General features: G+C 46.1%; 1 protein-coding gene across 4 annotated transcripts in view; it reads right to left on the bottom strand.

The window, feature by feature from the left end:
- The window catches only part of Frmd4a (FERM domain containing 4A), a 307,939-nt gene that overhangs the window by 26,306 nt on the left and 258,600 nt on the right, over positions 1-23,033 (bottom strand). For all 4 annotated transcript variants that reach the window (XM_021215326.2, XM_029547334.1, XM_021215327.2 and 1 more), the window contains exons 13-15: positions 21,196-21,334; positions 14,938-15,079; positions 928-1,061 (exon numbers count right to left, since the gene is read on the bottom strand). In XM_021215326.2, coding sequence (XP_021070985.1) covers positions 928-1,061; positions 14,938-15,079; positions 21,196-21,334 — 415 coding nt within the window. The remainder of the gene's footprint in view (positions 1-927; positions 1,062-14,937; positions 15,080-21,195; positions 21,335-23,033) is intronic.

The following is a 23,033-nucleotide window of genomic DNA, read 5'->3' as shown; positions in this document are numbered from 1 at the left end:
GCCTCTGAGTATGCTAGCTGCTCCCTCCCTCCCATCTCCTCAGAGAGATGGTAGGCGTGTTCTACTCTGACAGGCTTTTATCTAGGTTCTTGGGATTCACCTCTGGTCCTCACACAGGCAAAGTGAGCCGTCTCTCCAGACCGATGCAACACTGTTTTACATCAAACTTACAAGAATTGCTCTGCTGGGTATATAGCTCAGTGGAAGAACACTAGCCTGGCATGTATGAGGCCATAGGTTCAGTCCCCAATGGTGCAGAAACAAAACCAGCAACAACAAGCCCACAAACCATCACCACCAGCAGCAGCAGCAACCACCACCACAAACTAGGCAAAGATTCCATTTCAAAAAGAAAGATCTAAACAAACAGCGGACCTGCAGGTTTAAGGGATTACTGTGCATTTCAGGTGCCACCCTGGTGTTTTTGTTGGCCTGCAGTGCTGCTACATTGTATCCAATGACAAACTCAGAAGAAACAAAAGTTTTCGCAGCCATTCAGTGCTGCTACATTGTATCCAACGACAAACCAATGACAAACTCAGAAGCAAAAGCTTTCCCAGCCATGAATAGGCAGAAACTTCTGGGAAGCAAGACAAGGTAGGACTTTATATAGAAGGAGGTAGTGTCCTGTGAGGACATGTCCTGTGTGGTATGCCATGCACACATGGTTTGGAGACTGTTAGAGGGACTTGTCATTTAGCTTCAGGGTGTATGTGTCATGTAAGATTCGGTAGAGACTGTTTTAACTGGTGTGGTGTTTCCTCAATACCTTGTTTCTAACAAAGGATATCACAGAGGGGTGGGTGTTTCCAGCACTGGGGAGAGAGAATACATGTTTTCCTGAAAGTCAGTCTGTAGTCTCCACCCTGTCTTTTGTCCATAGTGAAGACGTATGACTCGACAAACAACACAGACTTAATTGCTTACAGCTTCCCGGAGACACAATCTCTTCAGTTCCTCCAGCCTCTGGCGCAGCGTCTCCTCCAGAGCTTCCTGCCTGGATTTCAAGGCAGCCAACATGTCTTTCTTGGCCGACTGAGAGCTATCTGATTCCTGAGAACCTGTTGATAAACAGCGGGGGTTACTAGGCGGCTCACAGGGGACACACATCTGGACCACTAATGAATTCCACCGGAGCTCACAACTCAGATATGGGATTTACCCCGGGAATCAAGGAGCGTGAAATGAGACAGGTGTGCAGTGTTCCAAGCACGAGGAGTGAATTCAAATACCATGTGGAATGGATAGCTTCGCAAAAGACTGGCAGGGGAGTGGACTCTCCCAAACAAGAGCACTGTCATTTTTGATTGTCTTAAGACATGTCACACCAGCCAATTTTCATACGTTTTACAAAGGAAGGGGGAAAGTAAAGTTTAAGTTAATATTAGTAAGTTTAAGTTAATATTAGAAATTTCAATACATGATTTAAATTTTCTCTTGTCTACTGAAAGATGCTGATTTTTGCTTATTGCATAGATAATATCTGTTCTTTGTAAAATATTTGAAAATATAGACAGGTATAATAATAATTACATATTACAGGTAATATAATAATAATATAACATACATGAACACACATACTAACTAGAATTTTGTTCTATTTTATCTGAGTGCTATATGCTGAGAAACATTTTCTCCTAATGGAAAGAATATAATATAGAGTGATGCATACTTTTCAAGAGACTTATATGTACTTTCCTTGCTCTCCTGGCTAACATGTCTGCATGAGTCAAACAGCAGGCTTCTAGATATGCAAACTTTTTAGGAGGCAACCTTGTGAACCAAAAAAAAAAAAAAAAAAAAGGAAAATAAGTTGAAGATACCAACTGGAGAAATTTAGCTTAGACCAAAAGATTAATTTCTAGGCTGCAGTGTGCGGCTCCTGGAGCAGGTTTCTTGTTAGTAGCCCTTCCTACATTGATGGGTTATAGAAGGTATACTGATGGCTGGCCTAGACGCAGCCAGGCTGATGGCTGCATTCCTTCTCTCATTCATACTAGCTGAACCATTAGGAACCAACAGATAGCACCTACTATGCGTCCAAGGGGCTCAGACTTTACCACCACCAGCTCTCACATCCCTAGAGAGCTGGATCTATGGCTATAACTTCTGTTTCTCAAGATGCCAAGGCAGGAGGAATGCAAGTTCAAAACCAGCCTGGCCTACCGGAAGCCACTTCAAGGAATTAGGTTAGAGTAGGTAAAGTTGAGCATCCTACTATGAAAAGTATAATACCTTGCTGGAATCAACTAGAGATATAACTAAATAGAGGTGACTAGTGTAGACCTGGATGCAGATGTTATTGTTATAAAGATGCCAATTTGCCATGAATTAAACAATATAAGAAAAAGCAATCCTAATAAAAATTCCCAAAGGACTTTGTGGTGGTGGTGGGGTGCGGGTCAGGAACTGTGTTTCCTGATTTCCTGTATTTTCATGACCAGGCAATGGATTGGAGGCTATCTCAATTGTAAAGAAGATGTCTCAGCATGCAGACTTCTGTGTCTTTGCATTGAACAGCTCTGCTAGACCCAAATACCGCTAAGCATACCGCCCTATTCTTCAAGGTCTCTGATCAGGAAGCCCGTATTCCCTTGATTTCCACTCTCCCAGATCCCCAAGATCCTGGTAATGAAGACGTCTCAGTGTCTAAGTACAATGTGACTCTGACTTAGGCTACGTTCTCTCCCTTTTCTGGCCCATTTGAGCTTGAAATCGAAGACATCTCTCACTGTAAGAACAAACCATCTTCATGCTTTCCCAGGAACAAATAAATATTGTCAGTTGTATACTTGGGTGCTATAATTAAATTGTATCTCATCTTAGTGAAAAAAAAAGAAAGAAAATAAAGAGTAATAATCTACTGCTTGTATATCACTCCGTTATGGAAGCTACCTGCCAAGTTTAGGATCATGCTGTAACTCTTTCCTGAGTTTCTGACATGCTTTAGTTGCAGGTGTCCAAATTCAATAGCAAACTCAGCAAATGCTTGATCCTTGCTGAGACGCCATTACCTCATGGTCCTCATAGACTCAGTCCAGATGTGCCTTTCTCAAGCATCACACCACTGGATCTTATTGCAGGAGCCCTTGTTTGCCGTTGGTTAACTTTTTTCACATCCCTAAGTTCACTACCATGTGCTTATCAGCTCTAAACCTCTCTGGGCTATGTCCATCTAATGCAACCTGAAAAAATCATTATGACTCTTAATTGGGTCTCTTAGTACCCATCTCCAATCCCATTTGAAGATAGGAAAATTTAATAAGGCATTCTCTGCTCTGTCATCTAAAAAATTAATAAGGATGTAAAATAATACTGGAAGGAAGTCCGATTTTAAAAACAGGCCTGGGGAAAACTTGAGTTCAAAAAGATTAAGGAATTTCTAGCATGAGTGAAAAATTCATTGTATCCCCTTTACCCCTGCCTAACGTCTCAATAGGAAAGGGTGATTTATTGAGTCAAATCTAAGAGCCCTAGATATTTGGGAACAGCAAAACTCACCACAGCATTAAATTTTAGGAAGCAAACATACAATTTGTGGATGATTGGTCTGCTGTTATAGGATTAGTAAAGATTTGGCCTTGAGTGGTGGGGCTCATTACGGCTACCTAAATTATTATTTCTAATAAATAACTTAAACATCAACCCACATTCAATGGGATAGAGAGCCTTGGCAGGCTTGATAGTTCCTGAGTCTGCCTGTGTATAACTGGCACCCCAAATGCTAGCTGGCTCCACTGCACCCTGGGAGTCTGGAAATTCCTTCAAGAAGAATACAGAGCCTGGAACTAGGTTATACTTCTGCAAGTAAGTAACTGAACCAGGCTATCCTGGACACACGGGATTCCGTTTTAATGGTAACTGGACATCCTGGTAGATGAGAAACATCTGGATTTGATAGTCTAAGCCATTCATTAGATGGGTGGTTCTTGAAAAAGGCATGTGCTCTCCAATCTTGGTAGTAAAGGATGAATGAGATAAGGCACATACAATACTTAGCACTGTGCCTGGGCTAGGCAAATCCTTCACGTATGGTTTGATTTACCTTAGTGGTGTAGAATCAGAGAAATCATTGAAATGAACTGTTCCTTCTTAATGAGGTACCAGTCAAAGATAAGAACTTCACCCCAGTGATTTAGAAGAGTGAGGAGTCCAGAGCTCCAGCTACAGAAAGAAGCAATAACAGGCAGTATTTTCAAACCAGGTTTCCTAAGCACCAAGACTGCAGATCTGCCTCAGGGGCTATTGCAGATAGAGTTGGGAGTGTGGCTGGAATACTTAGTGGGTTGTGGGTCTCCATCCCATATTTCACAAACTCAAGGCAGCTCCACATAAACCTGGTACCTTTGCCAATTGTGGTGCAACGCCTTTAACACTTGGGAGGGAGAGGCAGGTGAATCTGAGTTTGAGGCCAGCAAGGTTTACAGAGGGGGTTCCAGGATGGTCAGGGGTAAGCAAAACCCTGTCTTGGGGGGAAAAAACCTGTTGCATTTGAAAAGAAATCCCACTGCCTTTTGTGTTGAAGGGTAATCAACTAATTTGAGGCAAGCAATCTGATGGCTTCTCTAAGAGCTTGCATGTTCTAAGCCTGCGGGCTGTGACCAGTAGCTAAGGATGCATGGCTACCCAGAGAAGAGATGGTCAAGTGCCTTGGGACAAGTCCACTGAGAGCCTCTTAAAGAACATCCAAAGAAGAGGCCCACAGTTCTCTGTGAGGCTGAGCATCCTCACAAGTGATCCCTAGGGGGTCCCTGAAGGAGACACTTGCCTTCTAAAAGGGTTAAAGAAAGGAAGCCAGCAAAACTGGCTGAAATCAAAAGATAGAGATGCTCTCTGCATTGGCCACTTCAATAGCAAAAACAGAATTAGAAACTTAGCCCAATGGGAATTTCTCCAACTATAAGTTCAAGACACAAATAAATGATACTTTACCCTGTCCATCTGGGTTGGTTTGTTTGTTTGTAGACAGGGTCTCACTATGTAGACCAGGCTGGCCTTGAACTCTCAGTGATCGCTTGCCTCTACTTCTGTGCTGGGATTAAAGGGCTGCAGGACCACACCCAGCTGACAAACATAATTCCATGGTCTGTATTTGGCCTTGGGGAAGTCTGGCACTATAATTTGTCTACCAATTGTTTGAACCATACATTATTGCACATGCAAGAGCCCTTCAGGGTCATATATGAATCCCGTACAACTGGCAAAACCACATAAATCTGCCATCCTTGAAAAGGACAGTGATGGAGAAAGACAGTGGGGTTGTCATCCTATATCTACTATTGAACAATGCAAGGCTTTGGCATTTCACCTTCTTGAGAAGCATCCTGGTCCTACCTAGAAAGTGACCACCTTCTAAAATGTCTCCAAACTTGAAACACTGATTACCCAATAAACAACCAACTCAGGCCATTCCTTCTCAGCCATTAGCCTTCATTTCTTCAAGTTTTACCAAAGGAATGTTATAGCCAGTACGGTGTCCTTCCTTCAATACCCAAACCCCTAGGAATGACAAACACTCTCCCAACTCTGACCCCTGGCAGAGGCAGGCATGGGTGGAGGGGTGAGGGCGGGGAGGTGGGAATGGATGTCTAATTACCAACAAGAGCCTAAAGGGTGCATCTCTTCCTGATCCTGAATACTAAATAGTCTTAAACTGGAGCTGTCTGTAAGATGAAATAAGAAGATAGATGGGTCATCTCTACTGTACCTGGAAGAGTAAAATTTCAAAATTGATACATGGAAAAAAAAACAGTAGCCAGGGGCTGCCCAGGAAGGGTCTGGAAGGGACAGAAGGGACGGAAGGGACAGAAGGGATAGCGGGTTGGTGTAGGAGCCAGTGAAAAGCAGGTGAGATGAATATTTCTGAAAGGTAACTGATAGATAATACATGAATATCGTTTTGGAGAGGGTACTAAGTGGTACTCAGATGTACAGAAAAGGAACAAACTGGTATAGTGCCCTCCTAAAGCAGGAGCCTGCAGTCTGGGGGTCTGGGGTTATTGGGGCTGTGTGTATATTTCAGCTTAGCTTCTGAGTGGATCTGGGATGGGAGGTGGTGGGTTCTAGAACTTTCCTAGGTCTCTGTTTCCTGTGAACTGGGCAACGAAAACAGGGCCCTACAAACACTGGGAGAATGAAGCAGGATAACGTTTGGAAGATGCTAGAAGATAACTTAGAACATGCTAAATGCCACGTGAATACTAGTCTTAGAAATCTTTCCTGGCTTTTACTAGAGGGTTGGCATCTCCATTTCAGGATGATTCATGTTGGAAAAAAAGGAAGAACCCTGAGTGGACAGGCAAGAAAATAAGGAGTGGTGGCTGGTGTGGCTGGCCCTGTCAGTCTAGGAAGTTTGCGAGAAGAAGGGGAAAAGTGGTTTTGTTTGTTTGTTTGTTTGTTTAATAGAACTCAGCAGGGACTTCTTACACGCTACATACGATTCATTGAGTCCTCAGAGAAGCGTCACCTCTATTCTCACTGCAGAGGTCATGGTGGCTGGCACATGGAGGCAGAGGTGGGGCTCAAGCTCTGCTCTGTGTGGCATGCTTAGTCCTCTGAATGGAAACTCGGTGAGAGGGGGAACATTCTGTCTCACTGCTCTGGTGTCAAGGCAACACCCTGTGGGTTGCATATGCTAGCATCTTCCTTCCCGGCAGGTCCACACACCACACACCCTGATCTCAAAACGCAAGAGAAGGCCAATGGGGAGGAAGCCGGTGGCGGTCTTCAGAGCTCCAGGTGCGACAACAGAGGCTTTTGGGGTCCCTTCCATGTGCAAAGTGATATGGGGGAGACATAGTCTCAGCCCTCAGCTCTGCCCACTGGAGGAATCGGAGACAAGCAAATCAATGAGGATGGAGGGCACAACGGTTGCCCAAAGGCACCACACAGGGGCCAGCTAGGGGACTGGCTTGGTTTCTGGATGATCACTTCATTGAGGAGGTTGAGCCTCCCTCTGATTGACAGCCAGGAAAACCTATCATCAGCTGAGTTCTCCAGAAACCCTTTCCTGAGTTAGGGAGATCTCTACTTGGATGCTAGACTAGAGTCCACGATCACACTACACCCCTAACCCAAAGGATTGTACTGAACTAGGTCACCAGCGGGAGGAAGAGCTGATCACCAAGAAGACACTGTTTGTAGGTGTGTTTTTGGAGACAAGGTCTCTAGCTCAGGCTGACCTTGACCTCCATATGTATGAGTTTGACCCTAATTTTCCTGCCTTTTCTTACTGAGTTCTGGCATTAAAGAGGTGAATATGAGCACGCTTCATTTATGTGGTGCTGAGATTGAATTTGGGGCTTTAAGTATGCCAGATAAGGATTCTACCAAGTGAGCTACATTCCCAGCCCCAGGAAGATGATTATTATCCAAACATGGCTAGGCAAAGAAAGTCATTTTCAGTGGGCATTTGGGGATCTTCAGGGGAAGTTAGATGACATCACAGATATTACTGTGGATTTGGGATCGATTTTCCATTTTCCAGCTCGGGGATCTAGACCGGGCTGGTGGCAGCTGTATGTGAAGAGACCACATGTGGAGGGGCCACAGAGCAAACAGAAGCTTTCTCTCTGTGACCATATGGAAGGATCTCCTCACTCAGCTGTGATGGAGAATTTGTTGCAGTCATTCCAAAGATCCCAAGCCAGTCAGCACCGGATATGAGTTTGCATCCTGCTGAGGAGTCACAGAGACCTGTGCATCTGTTTTCACAGACAGATGCAGATGAGCAGACCCCCTACCCCCCCCCCCGCCCCCAATCCAGAAGGTGGAAGGGGAGCTTTCCTCTTTGGAAGAAAGGGAAATATAACACAAATAGTAATATCCCCCATCCCCACCCCCCCACCCCCAGCGAGAAAGAAATCTGTTGTCTGTAAAATCGAGGGAAGGAAATGACTGCCTGTTTGGCCTTCAAGGGGAAAATGAAAAGTTAAGACAGGCAAAGAAGACAGCCAAGTCCCAACAGATCTGTAGAAGCTGTGAGGGGGAGGCTTGGCAGATACCCAGGAGTAAATATGGAGAGAGGGGTTAGACTCCCTTTTATGACAAAGAGAGATTTATTTCCCAGAGAGGTTCTCAAGGATGAATTCCTCACATCAGAGACATCCTAGAGACCCTGTGGTATAATGCCACGTTGCAGATGGCAGGATCAGTGTGCCATCTCCAGGGGCCATCTCTGCAAGTTCAATGTGATTCCCAACATGAACGACGCATGCTTGGAGAACTTTTCATCAGCCTGGAAGACTTTACAAATGGAATCATTAGTCTGGAAAGTAGTGAAGTGGGAGTTCTTTGAAAAGCAGGCACCTTTTGGGGGCGTCTGGGAGTATTCGGGGTGGCTTGCTCTTGGGGGGAGATTAAGTGGCACTTTTTGCCAAAAGGGAAGAACACAAATGTCACTTGAAGAGGGCACTCCATGCTAAGAAGAAGGGAAGGAGGTAAACAGAGAGACAATCTGTGTTTAAACATTAACAGCATCTGATAAATTATCTAACTGAAACCATTACTTGTGGGTAAGGCATAGGCGCACCATTCCTTGGCTCAGGAACCCAGGGAGCTAGCTGATCCTGCTGTTCCAGGGTTCTTGCTCTATTGTAATATGGAGGTTTGGAGATTAACTGCAAATCTCTATGATGTTTATTCTGTGCTCTCAGCAAAGATGAGGAAGTTGACACAGAGCTTGGCTAAGTAGAAATACTGATCCGTCTGGGAGACGGCAGGGAGATCTCTCTTCTGATGTTAAAACCTTACCACCGAAGTTGTTACAGTGTCAGTCTTAGTTCTCTTTCACAGGTACATACAACTATCCTAGCATCACCCGAGGGTACAAGGTTACCACAGGAGTGAGTTTGTTACCTCTGCCCTCCACCAAATAGAAGCAGAAGAGACCACCTTCCATTTTCCTCTCCTTTTCAACCCAGGCCAGACCTGCTCAGATGAGTCCAGAAACATCCATTCTGCAGACAGCGCCTTTGCAGCCTGCCCAGTTTCACAGTCCAGCATAAACAACCTCTTTGGCAATGCCTGAGAGGTTGTACCCAACAGCAGAGCTGAGGTTATGACCAAATTTAAGGCCTCTGGAATGCAGTTTATCTTGGACCTAAAAGGAGAGGCACCACATAGCCAATAGAAAACTCTGAACAGCCAGAGAGAGATCTAGGAAGAGGACGGACTTCTTCTTGGTGATATATAAAGAGAAGACATGCATGAAAGGAAGACCACGAAACCAGAGTCACTGCACGGTTTATGCCAGTGCAGTCGTGCGGTGGGGGGCTGGGTACAGCTCCAAGCGCACAGCTGGTAGGCGCCTACATCACCTCTCGTGGGGAGAGATGTCAGATAACTGGCATCGTCATTTTTACACGAGTTATTAATAAGCATCCTCACAATAGGAGGAAGCGGTTGCATTCAGAGGAGGAGAATGTGGGAACTGTTGAGTAAAGAAGGTGGACCCACCCCAGGGAAAGCTGGGGTCAGGGTTGAACACAACATGTTTTCCCTAGAATGAAAAGTGTCAGAGCCACGGAATTATGGCCGAATGCAGGTTTGGGTGTGGCTTTACTTTCTAAAACCACAGATCCATCACCATAGTCTTCATGTTCCTGCTTGATCAAATGGATGGAGACTTGGCTGCCACCAAATTAACCACACAGCCAAGACGACTCAGCTGCCTTCAAACTCAGCCAAACTCATAATTCATCTCTCTCTCTCTCTCTCTCTCTCTCTCTCTCTCTCTCTCTCTCTCTCACACACACACACACACACACACACACAATTGGTTTTGGTTTGGGTGGTTAATTCAGCAAGTCATGGGGCCCTACAGAACTCCGGGTGTTTTCTAAGTGGGTGGTTTGTGCCATTTGTTTTAAATAACCTGAGAGCAGAATCACATCTCTGGCAGCCCCCAAGCTCTCCCTGAAATCCTGACTACCCCATGAGGACAGATCCTTAAAACAATACTGACCTGAGTCTTAGATTCACTTCCAGGGAAGCTATGGAAGTCGACTGTCTTCAGCTACAACAACAAGGACAGTTGTCCGAGTTTTGTTAAGCCTCCTCCACAACCCCTTCCCTCTGACACTTCAAGTAATGGGGGAAGGGAGAGAAGAAATAAACCCTTTGAAGATCCTGCAAATGACTTGGATCTTCTGCTTTCCTTTCTTTTCTGATGGAGCTGGGGATTAGATTAGGGGCTATGGGCAAATGGACTGCCCACTGAGCTGTAACCTAGCTCGCATAGGAAGAGAAGCTGGGCTGGCGGAGAGAGAAGGAATGGAGAGAGAAGGAACATGCTCTAAAACAGCTCAGCTGGGTGGCTTGCATTTACACTTGATCTCTCAAACTGAATCTGAGCATCCTAACAATTTGTTACTTAAAGCCTAAGTGACCAGACCTCCATGGCCAAAGCCATCTCCACATGGGGAGGAAATGTCCAGGCCTTTCCAGGCCACTGTGACTAAATGTCTCTGCTTATTTCCTCCCTTTTGAGAGGTCGGTTAGCAGATTTCCTGAACCCCTATACATGTAGGTTTTGCCCAACATAGGCCTGTGCTCTGACTTAGGCAGGACATAACTCTGTCAGTCTTCTCATGGGAGCTCCTATGTGAAATGTCTTGCCGCAGGCCAAGCTTAGTCAATGCAGAACCATGTGCCCTTTTCATTTGGAAATGCTAGTCCCCACCTCTCTGTCCTACTCAGGCTGTCCAGGTGGATGAGCTTCTGGTTTTTGGAATATTCAGTAATGGCATTCCTTCATTTCTTTGGCACTAGAGGCCTCAGAAACCAAGAACTGGACTTCTTAGTGACTTTAAAGGTAGTTCTACACCCGTAAATAGAAACAACTTCCTTTAAAGCTGCTAATAGCTTAGAACCATTTTATCTCCATTTTGCATCAACAGACAACACTCAAACCCTTTTCAGAGAGGCACTCTTACGTTTTTTAAAGGCTGTGTACACTAACCCCCTCCCCAGTTTTGGCTAAGGCCAGCCCTGCATAATCGAGTTCAGAAACATCCATTCAACAGAAGGAGTTTTCGCAGCACTCAAGGTTCTATGGTCCAGCATAAACAAACCCTGGCAGCACTGGCTCCTTTGGCAGTTCCTGGGGGGTGGTGATAGAGGGGGTTGTTTCCCAAGCTATGATCAAAATCAAAGCAGAACATCTCTTAGGAGTTAAAGTAAATGTTTACATTATGGAAATACAACAGCATTGTTATGCAGTTCCGTTATGCATGATGTTGCACTACTGGGATGTGTCGGGAGAAATGAATAGAAGCAACAAAGGTTGAGGGGCCGATGCAAGTGACCTCAGAAGGTCTAACACCAGTGTGACAAAGAAGGTCAACTTGACAGCAGGATAGAGATGCACTGTCTGGTTTAAAGATGCTTGGATGCCATTCCTACCGATCAATGCCATTCCTAACGATCAATGTAGTATTGATTCTACCTCTGAGGGAAGATGTGTTGGCAATTCCCAGAAAGGAGACTCTTAACACATGACACAGGCCTTACTGCTATGCTACACCATCTATCAACAACTTTACTAGTGGCCACTGGGTGCTGGACAATGAACTGGTGCTGGCTAAGTTCTCAATATGCTTCTAAGATGCATTTACTAGAAACAGCTTAATAAAGAGGGAAGGAGGAAAAAGAGTTTGTGCAATGGGAGGCTGGGCTGTCCTGTTCATGAGTGAATGTTCCTAGCATGGAAGGTCAGGCAAGTGTTAATAAAAAGACGGAGCTGTCCTGTGACAGCAAGCGTATGAGAACATGTTACAAGCAAGCGGACAGAAAGACTAGGCAGCTGCCCCAATTTTAGACCAGCAGCTTAAATTTCTCCATACTGGGAACAAGAACCCGGTCCATCATAGGCAGGGGTGCCAATGGCTTTCCCTAGATGGAGGCTGCCTCCTCCCAGAGCAAGCACTCACAACTGGCAGCAGGCAGCAGGCTCTGTGGGAGGGAGGACCACGGTGGACTCTAGAAATTCCCTTTGTTCACTAATGGCAAACGTCCTGTTCAGGTTCCTCCCTCCATTGTCCCCGCTGTTTTCCTAAGTCATGAGGGTGGGCGTGGGGCATTCCCTAAGAGCCTCAACTGGCATTCACAGACAATTTTCAGGCTCAAACTTGTATGGCATGGTAGAGGTTGACAAGTTCCTTGGTCTCCTCATGGGACTTTCTCTTCCTTCCACAGTTGTTCTTGCTTAGCAATCTCAGAAGGGCTGAGTGGACAGAAGCTACTGACGGGTACAACCTGCACGTGGCCTCGAGGCTCCTGTCGGGTTTCTAAACACCTCACCCGGGCCCCACTATAACATTTGAAAGTCACTTCACCATCTTGAGAGAAAGATGCTCAAACATTACATGTAGGCATGGATCTGGCGGTAAGATTTTCTTGTGACTCTTATCTCTTAGCCCACTGGATTGATGATTAATGCCAGTCTGATGGCAGAATAGAAACGGATTGTATTCTGGCTTCAAAGATGCTCAGATTCCTAGTGGTTAGGTGGGGGTCAGTCTCACTTTAGGGACTTCGTCTACAGCTTCTGATAGGCATGTCTTGGTGCCCTTTGAGCTTGCTTGCCTCAGAGGTATGGGGGTCCCAGAAAGATGGACCAGGTCATAGGCTCAAAGTGGAGAAACCTGGCTTTTATTATCTTGAGCCACATGCCTACTTTAATCTCTTTTTGGCAAGAAGAGTGTCTGCCAGAACACAGTCCCAGGACCACCAGCAGCAGAGTGACCTGGGAACTTGGTAGAAATAGAAACTGATATTTGGGCTCATGAAGATTTACAGCATCTTGTGAGATGAGCGCCAAGGCTGTATCATATTATATCCTCTGACCCTCAGCTGGAAGAGTCTGGGGTGGAGCAAGGCTGGATTCCCTGTACCTACATAGGAGGCAGGTAGGATATAGGTCCAGGCTTTTTCCTCAGACTGGGCTTAACAGGAACGAGGGAACTCACTGCATGCTGTGTCTAAAGGACACAGTGTTCCCTTTAGTTCTGCTTTGCCCATTCAGTGGGAGGCCATGGGGGGGGGGGGCTGTAACTCCAGATAGACCCTTAGGTTTTTTACAGTCTTCCTTGCAAACCTCTAAACCTCAGAAGCAGTGGCCACCTGGCACACCTTTTATATGAAACAGCTTTGAAGAATTTCAGGCAGGTGCAGAGTCAATGTCATGGAGGTCTGGCAGAGACAGATCTGGTTCTTGAGAACCTGAAGCCTATCTAATTTTAACAGTTTCTTTAGAACAAACAATATGCAACATGTCATATTCTAAAGCTTGCAAGCGTGTGAACATATCACTGGGTGGTAGGCTGTCCAACATGGAAACCCGATCTGTCTGCTCTATGGCAAACCCATGTCTCACTCCAGGCTAGAGTGAGTTCTCCTGCCTTTAGCTCCTCTCAGCTTCAACTTCTGACCATGAATGGGCAACACCAGCCCAGAAGTTAACTTGGGTTAGCTCATCTTCCTCTTTTGTCTTTCCCTTTTCTGTTGTTACAGTTGTTTGTAGTCACTGTATCTAGCTCTAGCCCTGGAAAAGGACAGGAGTTTAAGGCTTCTTCATTTCCTCGCTCAGAGGGGAAAGGTGACATGGCTCCCATCCTCATTAGCTTAACTGTCAACTTGACACAGCCCAGAGTCATCTGCCCTCGTCCAAAGACTGCCCGGATCAGATCAGCCTGGGGTCATGTCTGTGTGGGTTTATCTTGACTGATGATTGATGTGGGAGGGCTCCCTGCACTGTAGATGGTACCATCCTTAGGCAGGTGGGCCTGGGCTGCATAAGGAAGCTCATTGAACGCCAGCCTGGGACAACAGAATAGTAAGCTGAGTTCTTCTGTGGTCTCTGTTTCAGTTCCTGCCTTGGGTTCTCACTCTGACTCCCCTCAGTGATGAATGGATAACTGGAAGTGTAAGAGGAAACAAACCCTCCTTTTTCTCCTTGTTGCTTTTGGTCATAATGTTTTAGCACAGTTTAGCACTTTAGAAATCAGACTAGAACAGCCACCTAAATTCAACAGGGTTTAAACAGACAGCTTTGGAAGAGGCATCAGCCAGTCGCATTTGGCTTACAAAACATCCTGTCTTTCTCCCTCTGACCTCATATAAACCCAGGCCTGTCTTGTCATTTAAGCAAAGAGCAGCATTCCCCACTCTGACTGATTTGGAGGCTGGGGGTTGAAGCCAGATCCTTGTGTGTGCTAAGCAAGTGCTCTACCAATGAACTGCTTCCTTGATCTCCACTCTTGAAGCCAAGATAAATTTGACCTGGACCTCCTAATCTTTAATGCCAAAATGACCTGCCTGATGCACACAGATGGCAGAGAGCTGGGCGTGGTGGCACACGCCTCTGAGCCCAGCACTCGGGAGGCAGAGACAGGTGGATCTCTATGAGTTGGAGGCTGTCCTGGTCTTTCAAAGTGAGTTCCAGGACAGCTAGGACTGTCACAGAGAGCAATCTTGTGTTAGGGGAAGGTACAAGAATTGGGGAGTAAAACCAGGTGGTGACAAGGGCCATTCCTTTGTGACAGCAAGTCTCATTTACTCATTTACCCTGTAAAGCCCCAGATGTCTCCTTGGAAACAGAATGTCCATGACCAGGATAGCCTCACTCTTAAGGGAACACAGGCAAACCCTACTCTCTGCCTTTGGAGTTGACTCAGGATGATAGTTAATGATTACATCAGTCAGCATTCTAAAAAGCCCCATGAGTGCCCTTCGAGACTCTGGCAATTCGTGCCTTGCTGAAGTCACACGCATCTCCCTTTGCCACTTTGGATACCTTGGGAAATTTGTCTTAGACCCACGTTTGGCTTCACACTTTGGTCTGACGACTAAAGCCAGCTTCCGGACAGCACACCCAGTGGCCTCCTGTGCGTGGTGTCCCCACCTCCCTGGGGAAGGTGTCTCAGGCGCAGGCCCTACCTGAGGACAGCAGGCTCCCACTGCTCCCGCTGATGATCTTCCCCTTGCTCCCCATGTTGGCCAGCTTTGAGGTCTTCAGTGTCCCTGTTTCCGTCAGGTCGATGGCGATCTCGCTCAAACTTCGTGCCGCATGGATCTTGGACTGGAAAGGGAAGGTGAACAGGTTATGGAAGGAACAGAAAGCACTTGCCTACTTGTGAGCCTGAATCCAGGTGGCTCGTAAGCTACACAAACTGGAATTCACAGCCCAGGATAGCGCGGGCTACGGAGCATAGTGGGAAGAGTGTGGTCTTTGTAGTCTATACTCTGGGAAAGGCAGTTAATCTCATTGAGCCTTATCATTCCTAAATACAAGCCAGGGAAGTTACCATCTACTACAGAGGGATGCGCTGGAGCCAAGGAGACAATCTCTGTGCACAACATCCTCTCCCCTCCCTCTAATTCCTTCCCCTTCCTCTCCTTTCTTTTCTGCTTGACAGAGCAACAAATGAAAAATTGTGTCAGGCCAGTAATCCTAGTTACCAGGGGGAGCGGAGGCAGGGAAATTATAAATTTACAGTCTGACTGGGCCACAGAACAAGTTCAAAGCCAGTTCGGGTGACTTAGTGAGACAACTATTCTCAACATAAAAGGTAGAATGAAGAAGTACAGCTCATGGTAGAGCACTTTGTTAGTGTGTACAAGATCCTAGGCTCAACCCCTAGCAACATGCACACACACACATGCATGCACATATACACACACAGTTGTGACTAAACTTATTTTGTGCTTAAGCAAGGAGGAGAAAATGAATTCCTAGCTTTATGAATGGCAGATGAAGTATGTGAAACAAATTCATAAAATAAAAAATTTAGAAGTTATTCAACATCTTCAGTTATTACCCATGTGACCAGGGAAAGTTTAAATGGTAGGATACTAGCATCTTACATCTGTAAAGTTCATATACACAAGACAGAAACCTCTGGAATACTCAGGTCCTGCTAAAAGCATTGTCACAGATTTGTTTCAATTTTCATTGATTAAATCTATGAAGAGTCTAAAGTCTTCATATTGCAATTCAAATTCCATTCCATGTTGTGTGCAGGTCAACTGACCCTGCTGGGCTAATAGTCATAGCTGATGAAGAGAGCCCACAAACCATTTTGTTTTCAGTTTACAATTTCATCTCTAAAAGTGATTTCCCCCCCCCCCCCCCAGGAAGGCCATTTATTTATTGGGCGTTTTTTAAATGGGGAATTAATTTTTTTTTTTTTTTTTTTTTTTTTTGGTTTTTCGAGACAGGGTTTCTCTGTATAGCCCTGGCTGTCCTGGAACTAACTTTGTAGACCAAGCTGGCCTCGAACTCACAGAAATCCGCCTGCCTCTGCCTCCCGAGTGCTGGGATTAAAGGCCTGCGCCACCATGCCCGGCCCTGTATTTCCTTTCTATAGACATTATTTGACATTTTGCAATTTGTTGCTGTTGCCTTAGAGACCAATGTCTTTTTGATAGCAATACACATCAGGAAAACCACTACAAATTATAATCCAAGCACTCCCTGGCTCTCTGTGGTGGGGCTGCCTGAGGGCGGGCCTTTCCACACCCACAAGGCTCCAGACAGCTTGTGACAGCCTTGGTGACGCCTGCACACCTCTGTCCCCTCTTCCTGATTCACAGGCTTCCTCTTTTGTTTGGGGGCTGTTATTTGTCCCCCAGAGGCTATCGGGGCCCTTCGGGTCTTGCCCTTCCTCTGGCCTGTTGTTGCCTATCCTGATGGAAGACAGTGACTTCCGGTCAGAAGCCACCGCTGGACTTTTGCTCTCGAGCTGCTCACCCGACGTGCACTGCCTTCCTCCTCCCCTCCTTCTCCCTCATTGGTGCTTTGACTTTGGCGTCCTCTGCCTTACATTTAGAATCTGGTCAACTTCCTCAGGTTAGGGCCCCCTTGTTCATAAACAAACCCGGCGGCCAGGCTTGGCAGCCTTTTGGCTGTAGCAGGAAGCAGGAAGGGCTTTCTATTTCACGTGCACTCTACGCATCTACCGCACCCATCTGGCTGTGCTTTATCCGTCAGGCCAGCGGAGCGAGCCCAGTCCATTACTTCCTTTCTTTCTGTTCGTCACTGAGATCTGTGTTTTCACAGAAGCAGCTCACACTTGAACAACTACAGAGCAGCATCTCATCCAACCCGTGTAGCATAGTGGTAAGGGCCCAGGAGCTCCTCCTGGTCGGTCACTGGCGGGTAGACTCTGACCCTTGACCTCTCTGATCCTCGGATGCCTGTTTATACCGTGGGGATCTTCAAGCCCACATCACAGAGCTGGGATGAGGACCACGCCAGATCCTCTGTATCAAGACCATTGCAATAGGAATGGGATATAAATCAGAATCTGGATGTAACTTTATGAATGAGGTTAGATTGATGGCTTTACTTGACATTTTAAGGATCCCATTAATGATATGGAAATCCTCAGATGAGCTCCCTTCCCACCTCCCCACTCCCCCGTCCACCCTGCTCCCTTACGTATCAACGTCACTGGCAGAAAACCAAAATACAGAAGCAGTAACAGATCGTCTTTTTCTAGTATAGTCTAGATTCTGGTAACTTTAAGAATTTTCTGGAATGGGCCTATCATAATGACCCAATCATAATGACTAAGCCCTAATTCATTCTATCATGCTGTTTATTTTTGAAGGAATAAATGACAGATTGGATGAAGAACGAAGAAAAAAAAAAAAAAGATTAAGGAGGAAAGATGTCTGCACATTAACTCCAGAGCGCACCGCTCTGAGGTCAGAGGAAAAGCATCCATCAGTTCCTCTGAACAATGTGAGCTTTCAAAGACTTTCCCCTGAAGTCTCTTTCCCCTGAAGACACTCTTTGGCTCCAGGATGCAAAGGTCATGGGGTCCTTTTGACAGCATCTCTCATCTTTAGTGTCAGCAGATATAAATGATCAATTACAGTTCATGTCTGCAGAGCCAGCTTCCTCCACTCTGCCATTGACAGGAGAGTGTTCCCTTCTTGTACATGTTTGGGGAGCCGAAGGAAGAAGAGGAAGCAGAAGGGAAGGGAAAGGAAGAAATGTGGAGAGAGCAGACAGGGAGAGAGAGGGGAGGCTTTCAAAAATGATTTGCATAATGCCTCTGAAGAAGGGTAAGCTGGTGTTGGGGAGGAGATCCATGAGCTGTGTACTTGGCTACTGCTCCTGCTGACTCAAACCACTAGACAGTACTTGTTTCTCTGGGTTTGATAAACATCACTTGGGAGGCCTGAACTCCTCTGGGAGCCCTTCAGAGAAAGGAATGGTTGGCATGGCCCCATACAGTAGAATGTCAAGCCTCGCCAGGATGCCAGCCCACACTGGCTGTCCAGAAATATCTGAAGCTTCCCATCGCAGACCTGCTGACACTCACTCACAGAGTCCATGGTGCCCACCAAAGATGGGCCACATGACATCCCAGAAATGAACCATGGCACAATGTAATTCCTACCGAGTGTTTCACCATCTCTGATTTAATGTGTGGCTTCTCAGAAAGTTTAAACTTGATGCAGCATTAGACAAGGGAATGGGTTAGCTTAATCATGATGTTAATAAAACACACGATTTAAGTTTTTCTTAAAGTAAAAACTATTTCCTAAAGCAATTTCATAAACATCATGTCATTTCACTGACTACTAATCTGGGTCAGGAAGTTCCTTTTCTGTTCTCTAATTAGGGAAAGCAAAAACATGTGTGATAAGACACCTACCCAGGTCACAGAGCTAGCTAGTCATCTGAGGTCCAAACAGAGGGGCTTGGTCCTCACCTGTCTGTAAGGTTCAAGACTTGACTCCTAAATGACATGAAGGGCTAAGAACAAAGTTCAGTGGTAGAGAACTTGCTTAGCAATGACGCCTTAGGTTCCTAGAACCACAAGAAAACAAATGTTTCTTGCTTGATACATAGCTAAGGCTCTTGTGGCCATGTAAAGATTCCTTGGTAAAAATTCTATTCCTCTGGGACTTCGGCTACTTGTCCTTCAGAGTAAACAGAAAAGGACAGCTGAGAGCTTCCTCACGCTTCTTTTGGCCTTTGGTCTTTTTTTTTTTTTTTTTTTTTGAGGTAGCATCTCACTAAGTAAATAACCTTAGCTAGTCTAGAACTTTCTATATAGATTAGGCTAGCCCTGAAGAAGCAGTCTCCTTGTCTTTGCCTCTCAAGAGCTAGAATTATAGGTTTGGGCCACCTCTTATGGTTCTCTCTCTCTCTCTCTCTCTCATAATTTATTTTTATTTTATGTACATCCGTGTATTACCCACATATACGTCTGTGAGAGGTTGTCAGAATCCCTGGAACTGGAGTCAGGGGAAGTTATGACGTGCCATGTAGGTGCTGGGAACTGAACCCCGATCTGGAAGAGCGGCCAGTGTTCTTAACCACTGAGCTGTCTCTCCAGCCCTTGGCTTGTCTCTTAAATAATGCTTCCTGTTTAAAAAGGATTGGTGATCATTTCTTCCTGGGTTTCCCTTACTGTATCTGTTGTGGCTATCTGGAAGTCTACTAAACAAGACTTCTCATGGGCTTTTTGTTTTTTTTTTTTTTTGGTAAAGAACCCCAAGAATAGACTACTTGAGACACTCAGGAAACTGAAAAAAACCAAAAAGCCAAAACAACCCAGCAGCATGGGGAAGAGGACCCCAAGCCAGCCGCTGACACTGCACTATCCTGTGGGTGACATAGGCTACTCCCTGTCTCCATTGCAAACTATGGTATGAGACTATGGGGGTGGGAGAGGATTCTACCCTCCAGAGTCACTGCCAGTGGGAACTCAGGAGAAACATTCCACCTTCCGACTGTTATGACCCACCCATGTTCGTGGGTATTGACCTCTATTGCTGTCTACCAGAGAGCGAGCAAGGCACCAATCCCCACCCACCGGCTCAACGTCTACCATGAGTCAAACCCCTGTGGCCCTGTCTCTTTTGATCTAACCAAGCTTCAAAGGCTGGTGCCAAGGCCCGTCGCCAATAGACGAGTGTAGGATACGCTCATGATTTCCAGCCACAAGAACACCACACACACCTCCAGACTCGGTCACCCCAAAAGTGACTAAATAAAGGGGTCAGAAAGACAAACAAAACAAAACAAAACAAAACAAAACAAAACAAAACCCAATACTTTACAAAGCAGATGGTGGCTGTGACGGGGACAGGCCACGATTTGGAAGTGAACTGGGCAGGGGGTGGGAGAGGCATTTCTGCCAGTTTCCTTTTACTAGTTGCAACTTATCTTACTTTCAATTCCTGCTTTCTCTCCAGAGGAAAAAGAAACCCCTCAGTAAAGGAAGAAAGAGCCAAGAGGGTACCAGTCCAGTCATCCCGATGCACTAACTGCCACCTGCCTCCTGGGAACAGGGGGAGGCAACTTCTATGGCTGCTGGGAGCCACCAGAGGGGCCAAGGCTGATCTTGCCTGGTGTTCCCATGACCTGAAGCCTGTAGAATCCTAATGCAGGCTTACAGCCATCTCCACATCAGGGCCCCTTCGGAGATCCCCTGAATGGGAGTGGCCTGTGGGGTCCCTGGAAAAGAAGGAAGGGAAGCCAGGTGGGAAAAGAGAGGGTTGGCGTGTTGCTGTAAGCCCTGTGTGAACCCAAAGTGTGCGGTTCTCCCACCCACCAGAGAATGCAGCTGGCCGGTCAGGCTGGGGGGTGGGTGAACCTCCTGGGTGCAGAGATGGCAGGTTCCCAAGGCCCCCAGGCTCCAGGTCTACCGGAGGAGGGAGTCGGAGCTGGTGCTGCTTCTGTTTTGTTTTCCTTTTCACTTTTCCAACTTTACATTTTAAAAACAGAGTTGGCAGTTGGGAAAGCCTGGAGGGCTTTTCACAGCAATTTCCCTGAGCGGTAAGTCCTGTCTGCGTGGTGGGCATGGTTACCTGCACTCTCACTCCAAAGAAAACAATATACCACTGTTTAAATATCGGCAAGGGTGTGAGCGCTTACTAAGGGAGCCTCCAGAGGCCCCGAAAGTATGTTCAGAATTCCTAGGGTCTGTACCTGAGGCTTGAGCATCTCTGGTGGTGGCTGGGTTGTACCCTGCTGGGTAGCACCCAGTGTGGCCTCTTAAAGACTTTCTGATGACCCTCCTACCTGCAGCCCCAAGAGGCAAGCCCTTACTTACCCAGATAGGTCTCAAGTCAAGGACACAGCCCCTCCTCCTCCTCTACCCATCTACTTCCATCCCTACACTGCTGCCTTGAGGCCCAGTTGGCTGCCTGGTGGAAGGTCTGGTGGCTTACCTTACTCTGCTTTCTGTCCAGATAGAACTGATGCTGGCTAATCGCCATCGCCCAAATGGACTTGATCAATGCTGGGCATGCATACCAGGTGTGCACGGCAATGCCACTGTGCCCAAAAGTCCTCCTGGTCACTGAAGCCCTACAAAAGCAAGGAATAGAAGCTTCATTCGGTCCCTGTGGTGGCGGTGGGGGAGATGTCATTCAATAAACAACTTTAAGTGAGAGCCCATTACGAGAAGGGGACAGGGTAGCTCACCCTGAAACACAAGGACACAGGTACATGCACACTGAAGGGTTCACATGGCCATGCTGTGTCTAAAAGCTGACTCCTCATGCTTTAGCCCCTGGGCAAGGTGGGTCACTCTAGGTCACCTGATGGTCCTTTTTGATCTCCAATTCTTGGCAAGGAGCCAAGACAGATTTCAGAGTCAGGAAAAAAAAAAAACCTTGACAATACTCTTAATACTTTTCATTAACAAAGCGATGCTGCCTGTGGGGAAGATGGGTGAATTCTTTCCACCTCTCCACAGGCCAGAGCATTTCCTACATGGGGGGACTTCCTGCATTACTCTAAGTAGACAGATGTTCCCTGAAAAGTCTGGTTATCCAGTACAGATACATTCCTGGTGAGTGTGCTCTTTGATACCCACTCCAATGTTTTGGATTTAGAATGAAAGACACACACACACACACATACACACCGGCCTTATTTGGCCTGAGGAGTGTAGAACAGAGAGAGATAGACACTGCCAAGATGTAGGGTTGGAAGTCATGGCCCACAAGGTCTGTAAGCTTGGGTCCCAGTGGCCTAGATGGAAGATAGGTTTTAGTAAGTAATAACTCAGGAATATCAGAGGGGAGTGTGTTAGCCTCGGGGAGGTTTGGAAGTGTCCAGCCATTGTGCTGTTTAAGACATTAAAATAAAAGGATATATATATATATATATACACACACACACACACACACACACACACACACATATATATGCCTTTCGTTCGTAAATCCAAAATGTGAGGGTTGGTAGCAAGGAATGTGCACACCTGCCAAAGAATTTAGGGCAGATTAACTCACTACTGCTTCATCTCAGAACATAGAGGTACTTAAGAATCAGGAGAGGGAAGGCGGAGAAAGAGGAGCCAGCCACTCCCCTAAACTGTATACACTTGCAATTCTAATTGGAGTATATATGGAGTAGAGAGAGGCATGTGGAGTTAAAAGATAGAAATGGGATGCCATCAGTCTCAAAACACGCATGGTATTTTGGTGGGGGATAAAAGGTTTACAGGGCCACACCGTCAGTGAAGTGTACTCTTTTTATTGTTGTTGTGTTTTCATTTTGTTCTTCTGAAATAAGGGTTCTCTGTGTATCTCTCCTTGGCTGTCCTGAAACTGACTCTGCAGACCAGCCTGCCTCTGCCTTGCAAGGGCTGAGATTAAAGGTGTGCACCACTGTTGCCCCGCATCCGTGAAATATATTCTATAGGGTACACTGATTAAATCTGACTTGATGCCAAAGCTGAAAACCCGAGTTTGATCCTTTGGGACCACAGGATGTAAGAAGAGAAATGACTCCTGAGAGTTGTCTTCCGACTTCTGCTGCATATACATATATGCATTTGCACACATGTACACACACACACACACACACACACACACACACACACACGTGCATAGACCCATGCTAACAAAGGCAGTGCATATGCACATATACACAAATAAATGTAATTAGATATTTTTAAGTATTTTAAAATCTTAGAACAAATAAAAGTGTTTGTGGTTGGGGGAGGGAGGGAAGAGAGAGAGAGAGGAGAGAGAGGAGAGAGAGAGAGAGAGAGAGA

Source organism: Mus pahari, chromosome 16 (assembly GCF_900095145.1).
Source record: "Mus pahari chromosome 16, PAHARI_EIJ_v1.1, whole genome shotgun sequence".
Taxonomy (NCBI): Eukaryota; Metazoa; Chordata; class Mammalia; order Rodentia; family Muridae; genus Mus; species Mus pahari.
This window is presented reverse-complemented; position numbering and strand designations above follow the sequence as displayed.